The 22128-nt window shown below is 35.7% G+C and overlaps 2 protein-coding genes across 2 annotated transcripts in view; one reads left to right on the top strand and one right to left on the bottom strand.

Moving 5' to 3' along the window:
- scarb2c (scavenger receptor class B, member 2c) overlaps window positions 1-15897 on the top strand; it is a 17146-nt gene extending 1249 nt beyond the window's left edge. Inside the window, exons 2-12 of the mRNA XM_056257764.1 lie at window positions 145-302; window positions 823-967; window positions 1180-1368; window positions 2778-2869; window positions 2960-3079; window positions 4203-4381; window positions 4473-4591; window positions 9905-9978; window positions 12044-12095; window positions 14224-14376; window positions 15769-15897. Coding sequence (XP_056113739.1) covers window positions 145-302; window positions 823-967; window positions 1180-1368; window positions 2778-2869; window positions 2960-3079; window positions 4203-4381; window positions 4473-4591; window positions 9905-9978; window positions 12044-12095; window positions 14224-14376; window positions 15769-15807 — 1320 coding nt within the window. The 3' untranslated portion in view covers window positions 15808-15897. The remainder of the gene's footprint in view (window positions 1-144; window positions 303-822; window positions 968-1179; window positions 1369-2777; window positions 2870-2959; window positions 3080-4202; window positions 4382-4472; window positions 4592-9904; window positions 9979-12043; window positions 12096-14223; window positions 14377-15768) is intronic.
- A 1655-nt stretch (window positions 15898-17552) lies between these two features.
- Window positions 17553-20846, bottom strand: LOC130090405 (liver-expressed antimicrobial peptide 2). The gene is made up of 3 exons (XM_056257763.1): window positions 20619-20846; window positions 19100-19242; window positions 17553-17794 (listed from the first exon to the last, which is right to left on the bottom strand). The coding sequence occupies exons 1-3, from the start codon at window positions 20676-20678 to the stop codon at window positions 17755-17757; spliced, it is 243 nt and encodes an 80-aa protein (XP_056113738.1). The 5' UTR covers window positions 20679-20846; the 3' UTR covers window positions 17553-17754.
- Window positions 20847-22128: the final 1282 nt, after the last annotated feature.

Below are 22128 nucleotides of genomic sequence, written 5' to 3'. Positions count from 1 at the left end.
CTTTTACACAAAATGTGCACTTTGAAAGTTTGAGTTGCAAATGATATATGATATTATGAAGTTTTCTGTTGTAATTAAGGAGCATTATGTGTTTCTCTTCCGCAACTTTGGTAATTTCTACCCACAATTCACTTTCCCTTACAGCAAATCATCCTGGAGAATGGAACAGAAGCGTTTTCGGTGTGGCAGAACCCGCCGCCGCCGGTTTACATGCAGTTTTACTTCTTTAATGTGACCAATCCAGCAGAGGTTCTGAACGGAGACAAGCCCTCGGTCATCGAGATCGGCCCGTACACCTACAGGTCAGCCATGACCCAGAACACACTCTGCCAGTCAATACACTGGAGTAGTTATGATTTTATTAATGCTATTGAAGTCTCTTCTGCTCACCAATATTATAATTATTGTATTATAATCTAAGTTATTTAAAAAATAAAAAAAAGTTTATGTAATAATATATACTTGATTTTAATTGAAAAATTACAATAATTATAATATATATATATATATATATATACACACTTTTAAATATAAATATATATTTAAATATAATTGAAATATATATATATATATATATATATTAAATATGATATATACAATTTTTTTATGTTATTGAAAAAAGTCTGCTCACCAAGCCTGCATACACAAGTTTGATGAAAAGTTCGTTAGAAACGTGAAACGGCCAGAGCCCACATGTCAGCACCTTCAGATCTAATCTGAGTCACATGACCTGTTGTTGAAGAGTAGCTCAGCTCCTCCAACACGTTGTTGTTTTCATAAGTCAATAAGAACCAGATCTAAAACTTGAATTTCCTCTTTCAGGGAGTATCGGCCGAAAGAGGATGTGAAATTTATGGATAACGGAACCAGAGTGGAAGCTGTCAATCCAAAAACATACGTGTTCGAGCCTGACATGTCCCGCGGCTCCGAGGACGACCCCGTCCGCACGGTCAACATCCCCGCTGTGGTGAGATTGGGAACTCAAATAACAGTAAGAAATGATATTTTGCATAAAGAAATGATGTCCGAGATGAGCTAATTCCCTGTGTGTGTGTGTCTGTGTGGGTTTATGTGTGTGTGTGTGTGTCTCTGTCTGTGTGTGTGTGCACGTGTGGGTGTGTGTGTGTGTGTGCGTGTGTGTGTGTGTGTGTGTGTGTGTGTGTGCGTTTTTGACCTCAGACCGTGATGGAGACATTCAAAGACAGCTTAATCAGACGACTCGTCTTTGACCTGATGGTATCCAAAGGCGTGGGTGTGTTCGAGACGTTCAGGGTGGGCGACCTCCTGTGGGGTTACGAAGACCGGCTGCTCAAAGAACTCAAACTCTTCAAGCCTGAGCTGGAAGACCACTTCGGACTTTTCTACAAGGTGTGTGGTGTTTGTAGTGTTGTGACCGTAGGCTGTAAAGACATAAGGGCGTAGTGTGTGTGACGTCACCCGTAGTGTTTCTGAAGAGCGCCCAAAGTGGGCGGAGCCGGCCGTCGCCATCTTGGCTCGTGGATAACCGGAAATGTGCAGCGAGGCGGATTAGCTGAGGTGACGTGACGCTAACACACAGCAGACAAACGCTAGCAGTGACATCAGCGGCAATCCACCTGTCACTCAAGTGGCCACGCCCTTAATTATGCAGAACTTTAAGGCTTAATATAATTTAAACGGATGAGTTATAAAAACATTCATCCTCCTCACAGTCGTCATGAAGGGCAAAATTATCTATACAGACCAAAACCACTTTTTGCTCCAGACTGTAAACATGTTTATTTCTGCTGTAAAGTTGGTCATTTTAACATGCGGGTCTATGGGATTGAGTCTCTTCTGCAGCCAGCCTCTAGAGGCCAGTGGAGGAACTGCAGTTTACACCACTTGTGTGTTGATTCGAGAGAGAGAGACGGGAAGGTTGGCTGGGTTGTGACTAGTGCTTGTTGAAACCTCTAATACTAATGCTAAACTTCAGTCAGTGTCTGAAAGACCGGAATGGTGTCTTGATGATGTAAATCGTCACATGAGGATTTTAGCATAGTAACTGTCCCACCTAGGGTGATTATACGCTGTTTTATGCTTGTCTTTCATTTAAATATGTTTGATTTTAGGTTTAGACACTGCTTTTCTTAAGGTTTGGGCTTTTATTCAGCAAGGACACATTAAATTGAAAAGTGGCATTTATTGTGTTAGAAAAGATGCTGTACTTTTGAAAAAAGAAAAAGAAAACTATAAATATAAGCTTAAAAATATGAATATAACTATGCATCTTGACTACAATAAACTATATGACACAAATTATAATAAAAACTAAATTAACTAGCTATTTTTCTATTCAACGTTCAAAATTCACGTGAGTTTCCCAAAGTGCACATACAAATAGATGGATGGAAATATAGCTATTGATAATAATCATCATAAATGTTTATAAGCATCAAATCATCATATTAGAGTGATTTGTGAAGGATCATGTGACACTGAAGACTGGAGTAATGATAACAGGAATAAATTAAACTTTAACATATATTACTATAAAAACTACTATACTATACTATATCAATATATATTTGTATTTTGATCAAATTAATGCAGCCTTGGTGCGCAGAAGAGACTTTTAAAAACATTAAAATAAATCTTACTGACCCCAAACTTTTGTGCATTATGTGTCTCATATATTGGCATCTGGATCAGCTATATATGGGTAGAGATAGCTAATATTATATTAATGCAACTGTACATGTTTCTTAGTTTGTTTAGTACATCTGTCTTTCATTCTCATGTCATGGATTATGTTTCAGAAAAACGGCACAGACGACGGGGTTTATGTGTTCTTCACGGGGAGGCAGAACTATCAGGACTTTGCTCGGATAAACGAGTGGAACGGACAGAGGTAAAATCAGCAGAAACTCCAGAAGATTCATGATGGATTTCAAACGAGCTGCAGAAGAGTGAATTATGGGTAATGTGCTGTGTTTGTCAGTGCGTTAAAGTGGTGGAGTTCAGACGAGTGTAACATGATCAACGGCACCGACGGAGCCTCTTTCCATCCCATCATCACCAAAACCGAGAAACTCTACATATTCTCCTCTGATCTGTGCAGGTGAGATCATTTATACACGGATATGAACGTTATTAATACTTTTATTCATCAGGGATGCATTCAATTGATCAAAAGTGACAGTAAAGACATTTATAATGTTACAAAAGATTATATTTCAAATAAATGCTGTTCTTATGAACTTTCGTTTCATCAAAAAATCCTGAAAAATAAACTGTATCACGGTTTCCACAAAAATATGAACTTTTTTCAACTTTGATAATAATCATAAATGTTTATAAGCATCAAATCATCATATTAAAGGATCATGTGACTCTGAAGACTGGAGTAAATTCAGCTTTGATCACAGGAATAAATTACACTTTTACACAAAAAACAGCTGATTTGAATAATATTTCACAATTTTTACTGTATTTTTGATCAAATAAATGTGCAGAAGAGACTTCTTTCATAAACCTTTAACGTTTGGAGTATATGTGATAATAATATCATGACTTATACTATATGTTGTATGTATGTATAATCTTAATATTTGATATATGTTTAATGTAATATGATGAATAATAATAGTTTTTAGATTTAATTTAGCTTATTTATTAACTTATTGATACTATTTAATCATATTAATTTGCCAAATCCTGAATAAAAACAGACATATTAAATTATTGTAATTTTTTATTGTAATTTTATTTTCTAGAAGTCATTAATAATATTTGCTGGAGCTTCTGATTTAAAGTTTAGTTTAGAAAGGCTCTTATTGATCATATTGAGACTGACCATGTGACCTTACACGGGTTTATCTGAAAGGTCTTTGCATCAGAATTTTTTTTAAGTGTTTTTCCTTAAAAATATGATTTTTACTGATGATTTTTTCTTTGGGTCACGCGTATAGGCCAAATGTGGCCTGAATCAGAGTCAGCTGATCACAAGAAAAACTATTCAGCAGTTCTGAAGTGATTTCCACATATAACACCGTGTGTCATCACAGTGAAAGAAACCATGTTAAAGTTTATAGGGAAATCATAGTGACAAACAAAGCCGATAAACTCTAGGAAGTAGGTCACACTGACTCATAGCTCGTTTGCCTCAAGTGACCTGTAAAACAGTTATAGTGCTAATTAGATGCATGTTTTCAGCTGTTCGAGTGTGTGTTTTGTGTTGCCAGGTCTCTGTACGCTCTGTACGAGTCCGATGTGAGTGTACACGGGGTTCCTGGTTTCCGCTTCGTTCCTCCCAGCGAGGTTTTCGCTAATCTTACGGTTAACCCGGATAACGCAGGCTTCTGTGTGCCGGAGGGAAACTGTCTCGGCTCCGGCCTCCTCAACGTCAGTGTGTGCAAAGAAGGTCTGTGTGTGTTTCAATGTTATACATGACAGAACAGACGCTGGACGGCCCACTAACATCTGTGTGTGTGTGTGTGTGTGTGTCCTCTCAGGTGCGCCCATCATCATGTCCTCCCCTCATTTCTACCAGGCGGATGACAAGTTTGTCCAGGATGTTTTCGGGATGAATCCCAGGAAGGAGGAGCACGAGACGGTCATTGACATCAACCCGGTACGTGTGTGTAACCGCCCTGAAAACCTCGCGTATAAGCGTATAAACCTGCTGCGCGATCACATGTGGGAAATGAACGTCTTGATCATTTGATCAGGAATTTATATTTTTAGTCCTCACTGAAAGCAAAATGCTGCATGGAGCCTCAACACCGCATGTTCATGCTTTATCCATGCAGTTGCACTTTTCCAAGAGAATTTCCAACTGTCTTCTTGGATCAGGGGGATGGATGATGATTGGTGGATGGATGGATGGAGGGATGGATGATGATTGGAGGATGATGGGCGGATGGATGGATGGATGATGAATGGATGATGATGGGTGGATGGATGGACGGATGGATGATGATGGGTGGATGGATGGATAATGAATGGATGATGATGGGTGGATGGATGGACGGATGGACGGATGGACGATGAATGGATGATGATGGGTGGATGGATGGACGGATGGATGATGATGGGTGGATGGATGGATAATGAATGGATGATGATGGGTGGATGGATGGACGGATGGATGATGATGGGTGGATGGATGGACGGATGGATGATGATGGGTGGATGGATGGATAATGAATGGATGATGATGGGTGGATGGATGGACGGATGGATGGATGATGATTGGAGGATGATGGGTGGATGGATGGATGATGATTGGAGGATGATGGGTGGATGGATGGATGGATGGATGGATGATGATTGGAGGATGATGGGTGGATGGATGGATAATGAATGGAGGATGATGGGCGGATGGATGGATGGATGATGAATGGATGATGATGGGTGGATGGATGGATGGATGGACGGATGGACGATGAATGGATGATGATGGGTGGATGGATGGACGGATGGATGATGATGGGTGGATGGATGGACAGATGGATGATGATGGGTGGATGGATGGATAATGAATGGATGATGATGGGTGGATGGATGGACGGATGGATGGATGATGATTGGAGGATGATGGGTGGATGGATGGATGGATGATGATTGGAGGATGATGGGTGGATGGATGGATGATTGGATGGATGATGATTGGAGGATGATGAGTGGATGGATAATGAATGGATGATGATGGGTGGATGGATGGGTGGATGGATGGACGGATGGATGGATGGATGGATGATGGGTGGATGGATGGACGGATGGATGGATGATGATTGGAGGATGATGGGTGGATGGATAATGAATGGATGATGATGGGTGGATGGATGGGTGGATGGATGGACGGATGGATGGATGGATGGATGATTGGATGGATGATGATTGGAGGATGATGAGTGGATGGATAATGAATGGATGATGATGGGTGGATGGATGGGTGGATGGATGGACGGATGGATGGATGGATGGATGATGGGTGGATGGATGGACGGATGGATGGATGATGATTGGAGGATGATGGGTGGATGGATGGATGATGATTGGAGGATGATGGGTGGATGGATGATGATTGGAGGATGATGGGTGGATGGATGGATGATGATTGGAGGATGATGGGTGGATGGATAATGAATGGATGATGATGGATGGATGGATGGATGGACGGATGGATGGATGATGGGTGGGTGGATGGATGGATGGATGGATGGATGGATGATGATGGGTGGATGGATAGATGGACGGACGGATGGATGAATGGATGGATGGATGATGATTGGAGGATGATGGGTGGATGGATGGATGATGATTGGAGGATGATGGGTGGATGGATAATGAATGGATGATGATGGATGGATGGATGGATGGATGGATGGATGATGATTGGAGGATGATGGGTGGACGGATGGATGGATGGATTATGATTGGAGGATGATGGCTGGATGGATGGATGATTGGAGGATGATGATTGGAGGATGATGGATGGATGGATAATGAATGGATGGATGATGGATGGATGGATGGGTGGATGGATGGATGGATGATGATTGGAGGATGATGGATGGATGGATGGATGATGATTGGAGGATGATGGGTGGATGGATTATGGGTGGATGGGTGGACGGATGGATGGATGGATGATGATTGGAGGATGATGGGTGGATGGATGGATGATTGGAGGATGATGGATGGATGGATAATGAATGGATGATGATGGATGGATGATGGGTGGATGGATGGACAGATGGATGGATGGATGGACGGATGGATGGATGATGGGTGGATGGATGGATGGATGGATGGATGATGATTGGAGGATGATGAATGGATGATGATGGGTGGATGGATGGACGGATGGATGGATGGATGATGAATGGATGATGATGGGTGGATGGACGGATGGATGATGAATGGATGATGATGGATGGCTGGACGGATGGATGGATGATGATTGGAGGATGATGGGTGGATGGATAATGACTGGATGATGATGGGTGGATGGATGAACGGATGGATGGATGGATGGATGGATGATGATTGGTGGATGATGGATGGATGGATAATGAATGGATGATGATGGATGGATGATGGGTGGATGGATGGACGGATGGATGGATGGATGATGATTGGTGGATGATGGATGGATGGATAATGAATGGATGATGATGGATGGATGATGGGTGGGTGGATGGATGGATGGATGGATGGATGATGATTGGAGGATGATGAATGGATGATGATGGGTGGATGGATGGACGGATGGATGGATGGATGATGAATGGATGATGATGGGTGGATGGATGGACGGATGGATGATGAATGGATGGATGGATGATGATTGGAGGATGATGGGTGGATGGATGGATGGATGATTGCAGGATGATGATTGGAGGATGATGGATGGATGGATAATGAATGGATGGATGATGGGTGGATGGATTATGGGTGGATGGGTGGACGGATGGATGGATGGATGATGATCGGAGGATGATGGATGGACGGACGGATGGATGGATGGATGATTGGATGGAAAACCAAAATTAAATGCACAAACACTTTTCCCAAATAATATTTCAGCAATTAGCTTTGGTCCAGTGACAGTATAAAAGTAAATTATTTTATTTAATCGCCCGTCGGTGTATGAATGAGTGAGTGAATGGGTGAATGTGAGGCAAATGTAAAGCGCTTTGGTGGCCATTGGGTCTGTGAAAGCGCTATATAAATGCAGTCCATTTACCATTTAATTTGAGATATAATAAATTTAATTAGGTTTCTTTACAATATTATATTTAATATTTTTCCCACACACTATTTCTTTACATAAAAATACAATACATAGATGCCTTTATATTATAATCATATATTTAATCAATAAGTCAGTGTGCACAAATCTGCTCTGCCATAAGAGGGCGCCACCGCTCCACACTCCGCTCCACTGTTACAGGATATCGAGAGCCATTTCTCTCTATGGCTCTGAGGATATCGAGACAGCAGAAAACTCACGACTGATAGCAGTGCTGCAGATCCAGAGTCAGTGAATGCGTGAATGGCATCTGTGAGATCATTGTTTACTGACAGAACAAACAAACATGTTACTTCTATCAGTCACTGGCTGATAAAGCCGGTCATGTTGGGATGAGTGTATCTGATCTCCCACTTCCCGACAGCTAGTTAGTCATTAAACCGGTGGGGTTTCTCTTTTGCTTAGTTTAGTTTGTAATCAAAGAGTCTCTCCAACCTTTTCTGTACAAAAAAGCCGTGAACATTTTTGCATTTATTCAAGCACTAGATCGAGTCAAAAAGTGCTTCTGCTGCAGGATCGGGATCGACACGGATCGGCGGGATAAGGTTTGCTGTAGGTGTGTTTTATGGTGTTGTGTAGGTTCACTTGGAACAGATTCTACACTATAAACCTTTGGCAGTGCCATGGTACAGGATCGGTATCAGATGTGTACCATAGTACTGAATGATTACCATATTTACTGTTATTATATGCGCTCTTTACTGGAGGATAGAGGTTAGGCTCCGGGTTTTGTTAATTCACACGTGCCAAGAATCAGTTTTATATCTGGGAAGGCGTGTGTCGCTTTATGCAATGTTTTCTCATATCAGTACCCATCATGCCTTTTGCACACGGCACACGCGTGTTGGCAGCGTCCAGTGTGGGTGAAACGGCTTTAAATGGGTCGCAGACAGGGCTTGACACTAACACCAAACGTGTGTGTGCGTGTTTCAGCAGCGGCGTGTAACGCAGTCACTCCTACTAGCCACTTTGGCAGGTTTCATTTGATATATACAGTATATCCTAAATATACTTTTTTCAATTGTAGACTTTTAAAAAGGCATCTGAAATAATAAACTAAGTGCAATGTAGTGTCAAAAATATTGTTTGTCGCCTTTCAGTACTAAATTTTGTTTATTTTTGCAGCTTATTGCGCTTAAACAGTCAAATACACACAAAATAATGTCAAAATGCCAGTCTTGGCGAGTATTCATGTACATTTTAAGTGAAAGTAAATAGGTGAGAAAGAAAACGCATGTGTAACAGTATATTGGATCCGTACGTCGGGTCTTAAAGTGACAGCAGATTATGAAATAATATTAAAAATATCTATATGGCAGCTTTTCCCCATGGTATTGATGTCAGAATTATGACACGCTAAAGTATACTTTGTCAGAAGTTTTTTTATTTTTAAATTATTTAATTACTTTTTACTTTAGTGGGCTAAGTGTTTCATATTGATGGTTATTTTAAAATAGTTTATTTGTTTTAATATATCTTTATGATTTAATTAATTTTTATCATGTTTTATTTTGATGGTTTTTATTGTAAATTCATTTGTTTTAACTAAATTTTTTTATGATTTAATTCATTGTCAGTAAGTGTTTTATTTTGATAGTTTTTTTTAAATTCTCTATTTTCATGTTAAATTTGTATGATTTAATTAATTTTAGTTAGTGTTTTATGTTTGTTTTTATTTCAAACTTATTTATTTGTTTTATACATTTTTATGATTTAATTGTAAGTGTATTTAATGTATTGTATTTTAAAATAATTTATTTTAGTTTTACATATTTATGATTTGATTTATTTAGTGTTTTATTTTGATAGTTTTTTATTAAAAAAATATTTGTTTTAATTATACATTTTATGATTTAATTTATATTTAGTGTTTTATTTTTATCATTTTTATTTTAAAATTATTTATTTATTTCCATTTTAAATTTTTATGATTTAATTAATATTTAGTAAGTGTTTTTTTTTGATGTTTTTTATTTTAAAATTATTTATTTTAATTTTACATTTACAATCTATTACAAACTAATTAGCTTTTCATAAACTCACAAACCTAGTGTTGAATAATGTTAAGGAGTTTTAGGGGGTATTTGAGTGAATCTGATGTTATTTGGTGTGTGTTTGTGTCCTCAGCTCACGGGACTCTTGCTTCGAGGGGCGAAGCGTGTTCAGGTGAACGTCTACGTGCATCAGATCCCAGGCTTCAGGTGAGGACGAGTCCGATCACAGAACATCACTATAGTGCTGCTTACATTCCCTTTAGGAAATCTAGACAAATCTAGAAACACAGTGGCTTTACACACGTTTGGTTTCCGACCAATCACAAGACTGGGCCATCTGACCAATCAGGGCAGAGCAGGCTCTGAGAGAGGCGGGGTTTAGAGAGACTGAATCTTCCAACGATCCGTTTTAGACAGGTGATGTGCAACGGACATGAGAAACTTCTGATGCATGTACAACTATTGTAGGAGACTCCAAAACACAGCTAGGAACCTAACTTTGATACCATAAATCGAAAATGTATACTTATTTATAGCTTGTATACTACTTTTGATTGAGTAAGGCATGTTTGCAGGGTTACATGAGCTCCAGTAAAACGAATACATTACATAAGCCTCTCATGAACCCTGACTTGAAGTAGGCCACTGTCTCGAGCTGTAATGATTGACAGCTGCGTGATCAGAGTTATTTTAGGACACATATGGTGTTACGGGTCGCTTTCGGAGTCTGTTCGGGGTCCGATGACGTGACCGAAGACACAGCGCTGCCAAATGAGCCGACAGCCTGTTGGCTTGGTTTTGAACTGCGATACACTACACTATCTGAGAGCCGAGCGTCACAGCGCAGATAAATCATCCTCATGAGTGTGTGAACGGAAAACATCTCTGCACATCTATTATTATCAGCATGACACACGGACGGCGTGAACTGACTTCCTTCTGTCCCGCCCGTCTGATGATCTCATCTGAGAGGAGCCGTGTTTACACACACCTATTCTTATGCACATTTTGGGAAAATGCATTAAAAAACGCTGGATGAAAACGCCAAGATGCACATAAATAAATAAATTCAAAACGTGTATAAAAAACTTGTGCGCTCAATTGAAGCGGATATATATTGTTTATCTGATAAGAAGACATGCACATAAACTATGATGGAAACACTTTTAATGAATAAATCCCTCGATAAGCAACAAGAAACTCATGTGACTTTGCCTCAGCAGAGGCTGTGATTGGATAACTGGAGTAACCAGCGGACCAATCACATCGCAGCATCTCTAATGTGGTTTGGTGTTTCTGAAAGTCAAAGTGTGTGATCAGAATGATTTGGTGTAATTCCCTCCAGAAGCGTCTCACACACACGAGTGTGTTCACAAACACCAGCATCCGAACGCCAGAGAACATGACAGCGTTTACTGTGTTTCGTCTGACGCTCTGAGACACTCGTTTATGATGGAGGGAAAACAGCCCGAGTGCAGAAACGCACAGTTTATTACTGATATTTTACACCAATTTCCCAGGAAGGGACGATTTTGTTCTTTTGAACACATGGGATGGAAACGATGCTTTATTCACAAATGTTTTGTCCGATTTAAATTCGCAACTTTTGATGGTAAAATAGCTAGTGACTTAATTTATTTTGATGGATTTTATTTTGAAAAAATACATTTTTTGATTTTATGCATTTTTATGATTTAATATATATTTTAAAAAATATATATATATTGATGTTTTTAATTTTAACACTATTTATTTGTTTTAATTATAATTTTTTATGATTTAATTTATATTAAGTAAGTGTTTCATTTTGATGTTTTTTATTTTAAAATTATTCATTTATTTTAATTTGACATATTTATGATTTAATGTTTTATTTTGATGGTTTTTATTTTAAAATTATTTATTTTAATTTTATATTTACAATCTTTTTTTAATCTAATTAGCTTTTCATAAAATCAAAAACTGAATAATCAAATTGAATAATGTTAACGAGGTGTCAAATAGCGATTTATTTAATTTAATTTTTAATTCAGTTTTAGTTTTTATTTATTTCCAGTTAATAATTTTACTGATTATTTCAGTTTATTCCCAATGCAACATTTCTAATTTTCGTTTAGATTTTATTTTATTTCAGGTAACAGAAAAGTTTTTAATAGTTTTATGAACAATAATAACCCTCATGCATAAAATATTGCATTAATCTCAAATCTCTATATGAGTGGGTCTAAACATCTTCACAGTTCAAGAAAACATATTTTCTTTTGTTTTGCAGTCAAACTGGTAAAATCCGGACGCTGGTGTTTCCAGTGATGTACCTTAATGAGGTAAAGTTTGACTAAATCAGTATCTCTCCACCAGGCTTTTACAGGATGTCGAGGTTGTTTACATGTTAAAGCTGTTTTAGACATGAGCATCTGAGTCCGTCCCGCTGGGTGATTATAACAGACGGATTATCAAGCTTCAAAACGTCTGTCTTCAGAAGAAAAACTCTTCCTGGAAGCTTATCTCAGTTTAGCTGGGCTTTGAGCTCGTGTTCGTGTATCAGAACTGAATCGGCTTCTCTTCCCAGGAGAACTGAGACTCTTTCAGATGTTTTCATCACTGTGCTTTGTTGAGATGCACTATTATGAAAGGTGTGAAACATGATGCAAAATAAATATTTACTTTTGAACGACACAAGCCATGGAAGAGTAAAGAGACGGAGAGAGTTGTGGTTGCATCAGTTTCTCAGACTTAAACTCTCATACTTAAAGGATTAGTTCACTTTAAAAAAAACTTTTGCTGATAATTTACTCACCCCCATGTCATCCAAGATGTCCATGTCTTTCTTTCTTCAGTCGAAAATTAATGTTTTTGATGAAAACATTCCAGGATTTTTCTTCATATAATGGACTTCAATGGGGTCCAAACGGTTCAAGGTCCAAATGACAGTTTCAGTGCAGCTTCAAAGGGCTTTAAACGATACCAGACGATGAATAAGGGTCTTATCTAGAGAAACCATCGGTCATTTAAAAAATAAATAAAAAAGTTAAAGTTTTATAGGCACAAATGCTCGCCTTGCTCTGTTCTGTGATGCGCGTTCGTGACTCTCCTGTTTGAACTCGTTCATCAAAATGAACGAATCTTTTTCCGAGTCATTTCGTTCGTTGAAAAATTATCAGCAAAAGTTTTTTTTAAAGTGAACTAATCCTTTAAAACCAGTTTCTCAAACTTAAACTCTAATACTTAAAACCAGTTTCTCAAACTCATGTTTAGAAATACAGATATAAATCAGTTGATCTGAATAAAAATGCTGGTAATAAGATAAATCATAATTAGGACTGTCACGATCATGATCATTGTCATACAAATAATTATGATTAATGATTTAATTCTGTTTTATTTGTCTGTTTTCTGTCGTAATATATAATATAGGGTTAGTATCGTCTATTAAACACATTTCTGTTAATGGAAATAAAGATTGTATAAAATAAAATGAAAACATAAATATTAGATGGAAAACTTAAACTAAACAAAAATTAGAAATGTTGCCTTGGCAATAAACTGAAATAAGTTTAAGTTGTAGCTCAAAAAGTATTAATTGGAAATAACTAAATCTAAAAATATATATATATTAAATCTAAATAGCATTATTAAATAACAAAACAATAGAATTACAAAAGTACACGACAAAATTATTAAAAGACTAAAAAACATAAAAATAAAAGGTAAATTAAAAATATTAATAAAACTATCATAAAACTAAAATAACACTATATATAATATAATATAACATAATCAGGCTTATTATTGTTAACTAAAACTATTTAAAACATACTCTGTTAATTGAAATAAAACTGACATAAAATAAAATATAAATATTAGTTTAAAAATCTTAAACTAAACAAAAATTAGAAATGTTGTCTTGGCAATAAACTGAAATAATCAGTAAATCTATTAACTGGAAATAAATAACAACTAAATTAATAATAAATCTAAATAGCAATATTAAATAAAAACACACACAATGAAATGACAAAATAAAAAAAAATAAAAAAAATTAAAATGACCATGATAATAAAAAATATACAAATAAAAGCTAATATAAAATGTTAATCAAAATGTAATAAAACTAAAATAAAAACTAAAATTTCACTGAATATAATATAATATAATATAATATGATTAAACCCAAAAAACCTTTGACTATCTTTGTGTATTTAATGATCTTTAACATGAAACATGATATTGTGCATTTAATGCCATGTCTTTAAGGCAAATGTGATGGAAATTTAAACAACGTAATTATTGCGGTTATCTCAGATGATCAGACGGTTAATCACAACAGGCCTAAACTAAAGATGGAGATCTGAACTCATTGAAGTTATTTCTGAGTTTGAGTGCGTTCACATGTCAGACCGGATGAAGGAGTGTGTCTCCTCTGATCTAGTAAACGCTTCCTCCTGTGTGCAGAGCGTGGTTATTGACGAGGAATCCGCCAAGAAGCTGAAAGTGGTGGTTACCGAGGCTAACGTGATCGTCAACGTCCCCTTCATCGTGATCAGTGTTGGCGTCTTACTGGGCGTGATCTTCATCGTGCTCATGTGCCGACAGCAGCTGCCACAGGTGATGTCACTTCCTGTGTTCTCGTCTTTACTTGGACTATATCATTGAAATAAAGCTGCAATAAAATAAAATAAATATCGTTGTAGGTTTTACAAGAAAATACAAAATCAGAATTTCATGTTCATTTCAACCTGTTACTTGTAAGTGTTTTTTAAATTTATTAGCAATTTTTAAGTGAAAATTTTAAGTTTCTATGCCAAATTATTTTTAGTGTAACTAAAATAAAACTGAGTACCTAAAAAATAACAAAAAAATGTAACTAAAATTTAAATCTAAAATGTAAAACATTAAAATGTATATTATATTATATACACTTAGTTTAGTATAATATAATATAATAATAAATGGGCTGTCAAATCGATTAATTGCATCTAACATAAAAATTTGTGTTTATATAATATATGTGTGTATATTTATATATATATATATATATAAACACACAGATACACACACACACACGTGTATATATATATATATATATATAATATATTAGTATATATATATTACATATATTTAATGTAGTAATAATATAGTGTATATAAATTATTATAATATATAATTATAATAATATATATACACATATTATATAAACAAACTTATGTTAGGTGTGATTAATCGCGATTTATCGATTTGACAGCACTAAAATATAATATGATATACTATAATAAAATATAAAATTAAATATAGTAAAATATAATATAACATAATATAATATAATATTGGCTGTCAAATTGATTAATCACATCTAACATAAAAATTGGTGTTTATATAATATATGTGTGTATATTCATATAAATATATATACACAGACACTCACACACACACGTGTGTATATCTATATTTATATATATATATTATTATTATTATATAAATGATGTAGTAATAATATAGTGTATATATTATTATAATATATAATAATAATAATATATATACACACACATTATATAAACAAACTTTTATGTTAGATGCATTTAATAGCAATATAATATAATATAACACGGGTCACTTAAATTCATAAACGGATGCAGTAAAAAAGGTGCAAAAAAAAAAAGGGAGTAATTTGGAGCTCTTACATAAACAGTATTAATGCTTCATAGATATTGCACATTTCATTTGAAAACTTAGGTAAACTCCAGTCATATTTCATTATAATATAGTTTGATGTTAGAATTGGTGTAAGTAAATGCCAGGTTGAGGCTACACAATATTTAGTCTGTTATGATTGACTGATAGTGACTGACTTCAGGAAACGAGTGTAGTCTGAACCCGTCATAACAGTCATATTCTAATAACCACAAAAATACACAGCACACACAAACATTGGGTCATTATAATCAGATCCATTGGTTGGGCTGCTTGTAAACAGTGTTTGTGTTTGCTCTGATCTTCTAGAGCTCTGCGGCCGAGAGACAGCCCCTGCTTTCATCATAACCTCCCCAGACGTGGCCATAAACTGGACCATATCAGGATGAACTAACATTCACGTAGACTTCGAGGAGGATTTGCTTTTCACACGGCGAGGGTCAAAGGTTGAAGCATCAGACGGCTCCAAGTGCGAAGAGTGTCTCGGGTCAGCCCGGCTGTCGGATCCGTGTTTTTAAATACCATTTCATTTTAGATGATTGAGGATCATAGAGCCAAAAAGTGCAGGTGTCTCCAAATTAGCCAGTTTATGAGTTTTATGTTATGAAAAAAATCTGAAAAACACTAATGGAGTGGCAGTGATGCAACACAAATATGAGATATGGTACACATCACCACTGACGATAACTATATTATTAATACGCTTATGCAATTCTTTACCATGAGCTCATCTGCCAAATAAACTGACAGTGGTGCCGATTTCAGTACTAATGCAAGTTATAGTCTGTGTATTTACAGCCAATAACATTCAGGATCATTGTGTGTTTTAAAATTCTGTTGCTGACCAAATTGCCACCATCTTTGATTTGGTGCAGTGATGTATTTGCACTAAGGTTGTTTTCTCTTCTGCCATATTAAGTGATTTTCTTTGATGCAAACCAAGATTTTTGAGTGTTTTTAGAGTCGATTAATAACATGTATATACAGTAAACCTAGACAGTTAACAGGCTGATTTGCCACTAAAAGAAATGATGACCTTGATCACTGATTTGCACTCTATACGCAAATTATTTTCAGTGTTTCACAGTTTCAACAGCTCAGTATTACTACAGCTTTGAGAAGGTTCAGCTTGAACTCATTAACAGTCTCAGTATGTTCAATATTCATTTACATGCACAGATCAGTTTTTATCTGATGTTTATTAAGCCTCGTGTCCGCATGGTTCACTTTATCTGTTATTCTTGTTCAGGTGTTTGGTGGCTGGAGGTTATGGTGTTTTTTAAGTTTGAAAAGGGACGAGGGTTTACTAGTTGTTTAGTTTTGGTGAATTTAACAATATTACAACATTGTTATATTACATATTACAACTGTGGTCTGATTTCAGTTTTATTTAACCTCAAATGACCTTCAGTCTACTATCATCTATCCCGGACGAGCCCCCAGATCTGTCAGATTCATTTCCAGGTGACGTAAACGTCCATCAGCGACCATCGTTGACTTTATGGAAATATTCATTAAAGCTCTTAATTATAATTGTGAAATAATCATGTCGAATGTGCTTATGAATTAAGACCCAGTGATGATGACAACAACAGCTGTTTTAGGTTTATAAAATTAATGTTAATGATTCAGTTTTTAAAAATAATTGTTTTATCAATTTATTTCATCATGTGAGCATTTTAGTTTCTGTTTTTCTTTAAAAAAAATGTGTTGCACTATCAATGTAACAAGATAATGAGACAAACAATAAAACATTTTAACAAAAATATTGCATCTCACTTTATGTCTGATATTTACAAAATAAATAAAATAGTAATTCTTTGGGAAGATGCAGCTGAAAATAAAATACATTTGCTACAGATTATTTTGCCATATATGATTGTATTTTATCAGATCAAACATGGGCCTCATTGAATCTGAATCGGGAACTAAGCATGCAAAGTTAATATTTTACACGTTATCAAGATATGCACAACGCTGTTAATGGTGGCTGATGATGAAACTGGAGTTCTTGGCATGTTCCTGAGTTTCTGAAGGATTGAATCTGTCAAGAATATTGTCATATTTCACTCCAAAATCAATATAAAGAAATGAGAAGTAATATCATTTTTTGATTTTGGAGTTTAATATGACATGTACATTTCTTGGAGAGATTCACCTGAATACAGTTCATGTAAGGTCTGACAGTCTTTAGATGTTGGATGTAGGTCCTGATGTTTGAGAAATCGAGGGATGGGCAATTTTAGCCATTTTGTTTTCCATAATTTGAATTTGGCGCCAGAATCATCACGTCACTCACGCCGGTTGAGCTTTATTAAAGGCGCATGTGTGTTTCCTGAAAGAGAGGAAAGGGTTGGTAAGTTAAACTTAAACACTCACACAAAAATATGATGAAAATCATAAAAAAGCACATATGAAATGCGTGTGAAAAATTCCCACTAATGCTGAAGTGTATCATAATGTTATTTGCTCCGGTGTTGCTGATTCACGCAGCGGTTAAAGTTTTCTCTGATAAACTCTTAGTCTTATCAGTCTTTTAAAAGGTTGAGGTTGAGGTTTCCGTGTGAAAGTGTGTGTTTTTTTTGTGATTAGGGCTGTGTGTCGATACAACCACATAGTATTATTTCGCGATTAATTCGCGTTTCTCAGAGCGCCGACAGTTCCTCGTGAGGCGCCGTACGCGTGACGAGGCGAGTTTCAATTCAAACGCGATTCCGTTCAGGAGGTGAAGCGCGCGCGTATCTAGTCACAATCTACATTATTTTATGTCCCCTTAGTAAATATGAACGCCATTTAAAAAAAACAAAAAAAAAAACATCTTCTATCACAATGAAGTGAACATATAGGTGAATTTCAAAGCATTTATCTTCTTTGGTTTGTCTAAGGAAGTGACATCATTGTTGACGTCCTCATGTCAAGTTTTCATTGAGCAATTACTTTAACTGTTTACAAAAATCATGTCTGCCAAACCTACAAATACTTTAAACTACTACAAGCATATTCGGCAACACTTTATAATAACTTCTTATTTGATAATGCATTATCTAACATGAACTAACAATGAGCAATATAAGTCTAGTTATACAGCATTTATTCTTAATATTAGTTATTAATATTTGTTATTAATTAGAAATGTTAGTAAATGTTGAAATGAACATTTAAGATTAATGATGTAAATGAGTTTTGTTTATTGTTCGTTCATGTTAAGTCAACTAATGTTAACAAATCGATCCTTAATGCAAAGCGTCATTGCATATCAGTATTCATTTTTTGGTAACACTTTACAATAATTTTCTGTTTATTAATATTAGTTAACTGCATGAAAAAGCATTTAGTTAATATTAATTTTCTAATTATACATTATTAAAATCAAGTTGCTCATATTATTTAATGTATCTGAACTGACATGAACTAACAATAAACAGTTGTGTTTTTATTGACTAACATTAACAAAGACGAATAAATAAAGATAGTTAATGCATTAATGGGACCTTATTGTAGTGTTTCCATTTAATTTTAAGCATTTAATAAGCCTATTAAAGGGATTAAATGAACAATAAACAACAACAATTTTAAGAACAATAGAAACGTGCATATAGTCAAACTTTTAATGCATTTTTTGGCCCTTTTAATGCTTCACCTGCAGTAGTTTGTTCCACACTCATAATGATCTCTGCATCCAGAACCCACGGGTTTCAGAGTGTTCCATCGCCATAGCAACGAGCGTTTGGCCCGATGGATCAGTCCAGTTGCCCAGTCAGAATCTACGGGTGCCGACTGGACCTGCGGACGGAGAGAGGCAACCTGTCAATCACATGAGATCAGCCAATAACAAACCACAACCATCCAATCAGTTCCTCACAGACAAAATCAAGCCCCGCCCCCTACATTTGTTCTTGTTTGAGAAGCAGTTTCACTCGGATATACGGCGCTATAGGGAAGAAAAGACGAGCACAATTTTCAGTTCACTGAGGTCCAGAGATGATGGTTATTTATTAAACATCACAATATCACGGCGCTTTGAAGGGCGATCAGTGTCCCGAATTGACAAATTTAGACTTTTGAGCAACTAAATTTAGAAAGTCGACAAGGTCGTTCCAAACATCTGTGCAACTGCTGACAATGATTGACCGAAGCCTTCGGATCCTCATCGGCGTGTGTGTGTGTGTGTGTGTGTTACTGTACAGAATAAACCAAGCCTTTCAGTTCTCATGGACAATCACAGGAAACCGATGAGAACAGATCCGTGTTTTTCCAGCTGGAGGAAACATTCACGTGCAGATCACGAGAGGATCGGGTTACGTTTGCAACTAACATCTCGACTGATATGTTTTATGACGGATGTGAAGAACATTTGAGTAATTGTTCCATTATAAAGAACCTTTTGTGGATTGAAAAGGTTGTTAAAGGTTCTTAATGAAAACCATCGATGCCCATAAATAACCTTTATAATCAGCAGTAAAACGTTTTAATTTGATGCATTTATCAGCCGGTCAAATGTTGCAAACTTAAAACCAACAACACAGAAACAAATGAATGACTGTAAAAATATAACGGTAGAAATGAATATTAGTCTATCCCTAGTACTGATAATCTTTTAGCTATTTGTTTGATTTAATTGGATACAAAAATACAATTTAAATTACACTAATACAATTATAGAATATAAGCATTCCAAACGATAAAACTATGAAAAGTAACTGACGTCAACAACGCTTTAACTCTTTACAAAAACAATTCTTGTCATTGTCTAAATTGATCACGGTTTGGTAAAGTTTGTTTTCAGCGCTTAATTGAAGCTCGTCACAAATTAAGGCTATAAAATAACATGATAAAAGTAAATTACCTTAAGTACGGAATCCCTAAAGGGACACGCTGATGAAAAAAATATGAGATTGGAGGAAAAATTATACTGCCATTTCAATGATATAAAAAAAAAAAAAAAATTCCTCCAATAATTCTATATTTTTTTCAACCATCATTGAAAATTGACATCGCGAAAGCATTGAAATATGTTTTTCCCCACCAATTATAAACCATTTATACCATCATATCCCTCCGTAGCTTTACATTCTGTGCCCAAAAAATGTGCAAATGTTAGAGGATGCCTTTATAATTTCTGATTTAACATTCCCACAGTTGCCAGTGAAGCGCTGTACCTGCAAGGCCACGAGAGAGAGCAGCAGAAGGACGAGCAGGCGCTGGTTTGCCGGGATCATGTTCAAGGGTTTCCAGTGAGACCGGGATTGAGCCGAACGCTGTTTATATCAACGGCTGATAACAGTATCAGAGATCAATGATCAGCGCCGGACACTTTAACCACAGAAATGAGGGCGACTCCACGTCTACAAGGGTGACGGGACCTTTCATCAAACCAAAGCTAAGTGAGGTGGAAGAGCAGATTAAAATATGAGCCCTGCTGAGATCAGACTGATGAAATATATGACTGAGTTTCCTGATATTCTTGTGTTCATTCATGTGTTTACCTGGTCAATGTCCAAGCTCTTCCCGGAGGATTCCCAATCCCGCATTTACAGGGACACACACATATAATGTAAGTCTGGAATGATGAAAATGCGACACAAATTAAACCTTCTTTGTCCTGGGATGCTAATAATAGCCTATATAATAACATTAAAGTTTTGTAAAGTAATTAATATGGCAGTTTATTTGGTAACACATTACAATAAGCTTGTTAAAATTATGAACTAACAATGAAAAATATTTCTAAAGCATTTATTTATCTTAATAAATGTTAATTTCAACATTTACTAATAAATTATTAAAATCAAAAGTTATTATTTAATTATTATTTTTATATAATAGTTTTATTTTATATTATTTAATGGACCTGAGCTGACAGTAACAGTTAATGTTAGTTAAAAGGTATTAACTGATGAGACCTTATATTTAAAGTTCATATTCGATAAATTTTTGCCATTTAAGAAGCCTTTCAAAATAAGTAAATGTTTTTAAAATCATTAGAAATATAAATTTAGCCCAAACATCATAAATTATACTTATAAATTATATTAAAGCATTTATTAATCATAATAAATGTTAATTTCAACATTTACTAATACATTATTCAAATCAAAAGTTGTATCTGTTAATATTATTTAATTGACTTGAGCTGATATGAACTAACAAACAGTTTTATTTTTATTAACTGACATTAACAAATATTAATAGATACTGTAACAAATGTGTTTCTCTTTGTTAGTTTAAAGGTATTAACGTATGGGACCTTATTGTAAAGCTAATATTGGATTAATTTTCAGTATTTAAGAAGACTTTCAAAATTATGTTTTTAAGATCACATTAGAAAAATATATTAAGCCCAAACTTTTATCATATATGTCTTATCACAATAGAGTCATAGTATACATAGAATAATTTAAAGTACAGAAAGGGAAACGATGGCAAAAAAAAGTTTCGCTTTCTTTTACTCCATTACCGAGTCATAATGAAAGACAAACAAGAGCTAATAATAAGTCACACCTAGCATTGACGTGTGTTTGTGTTGCTGGTGTTTGAGCGTTTGCTTCACCTGTCCAGCAGAGGGCAGTGTTACTCCAGCTCATCCACACTCTTCATCCCTGATGTAGTGTTTAGCTTCTTCATGAGGACGCAGGGTTCTCAAGTTTTATCAAAAGCTTGGAGTGAGAT

Source organism: Rhinichthys klamathensis, unplaced genomic scaffold, assembly GCF_029890125.1.
Source record: "Rhinichthys klamathensis goyatoka isolate OS25496 unplaced genomic scaffold, OSU_Roscu_1.1 h1tg000143l_1, whole genome shotgun sequence".
Taxonomy (NCBI): domain Eukaryota; kingdom Metazoa; phylum Chordata; class Actinopteri; order Cypriniformes; family Leuciscidae; genus Rhinichthys; species Rhinichthys klamathensis.
Note: the sequence above shows the minus strand (reverse complement) of the source record. Positions and strands in the feature narration are given on the sequence as shown.

Bases quoted from the DNA above. Each gene is read 5' to 3' on its own strand.
- LOC130090405 (XM_056257763.1), bottom strand. From the start codon at position 20,678: ATGATCCCGGCAAACCAGCGCCTGCTCGTCCTTCTGCTGCTCTCTCTC. The intron at 19,243-20,618 runs GTACAGCGCTTC...CTCCGTCCGCAG, and splicing joins TCTCTCTCGTGGCCTTGCAG to GTCCAGTCGGCACCCGTAGA. The intron at 17,795-19,099 runs GTGAAGCATTAA...CCTCTCTTTCAG, and splicing joins TGTGGAACAAACTACTGCAG to GAAACACACATGCGCCTTTA.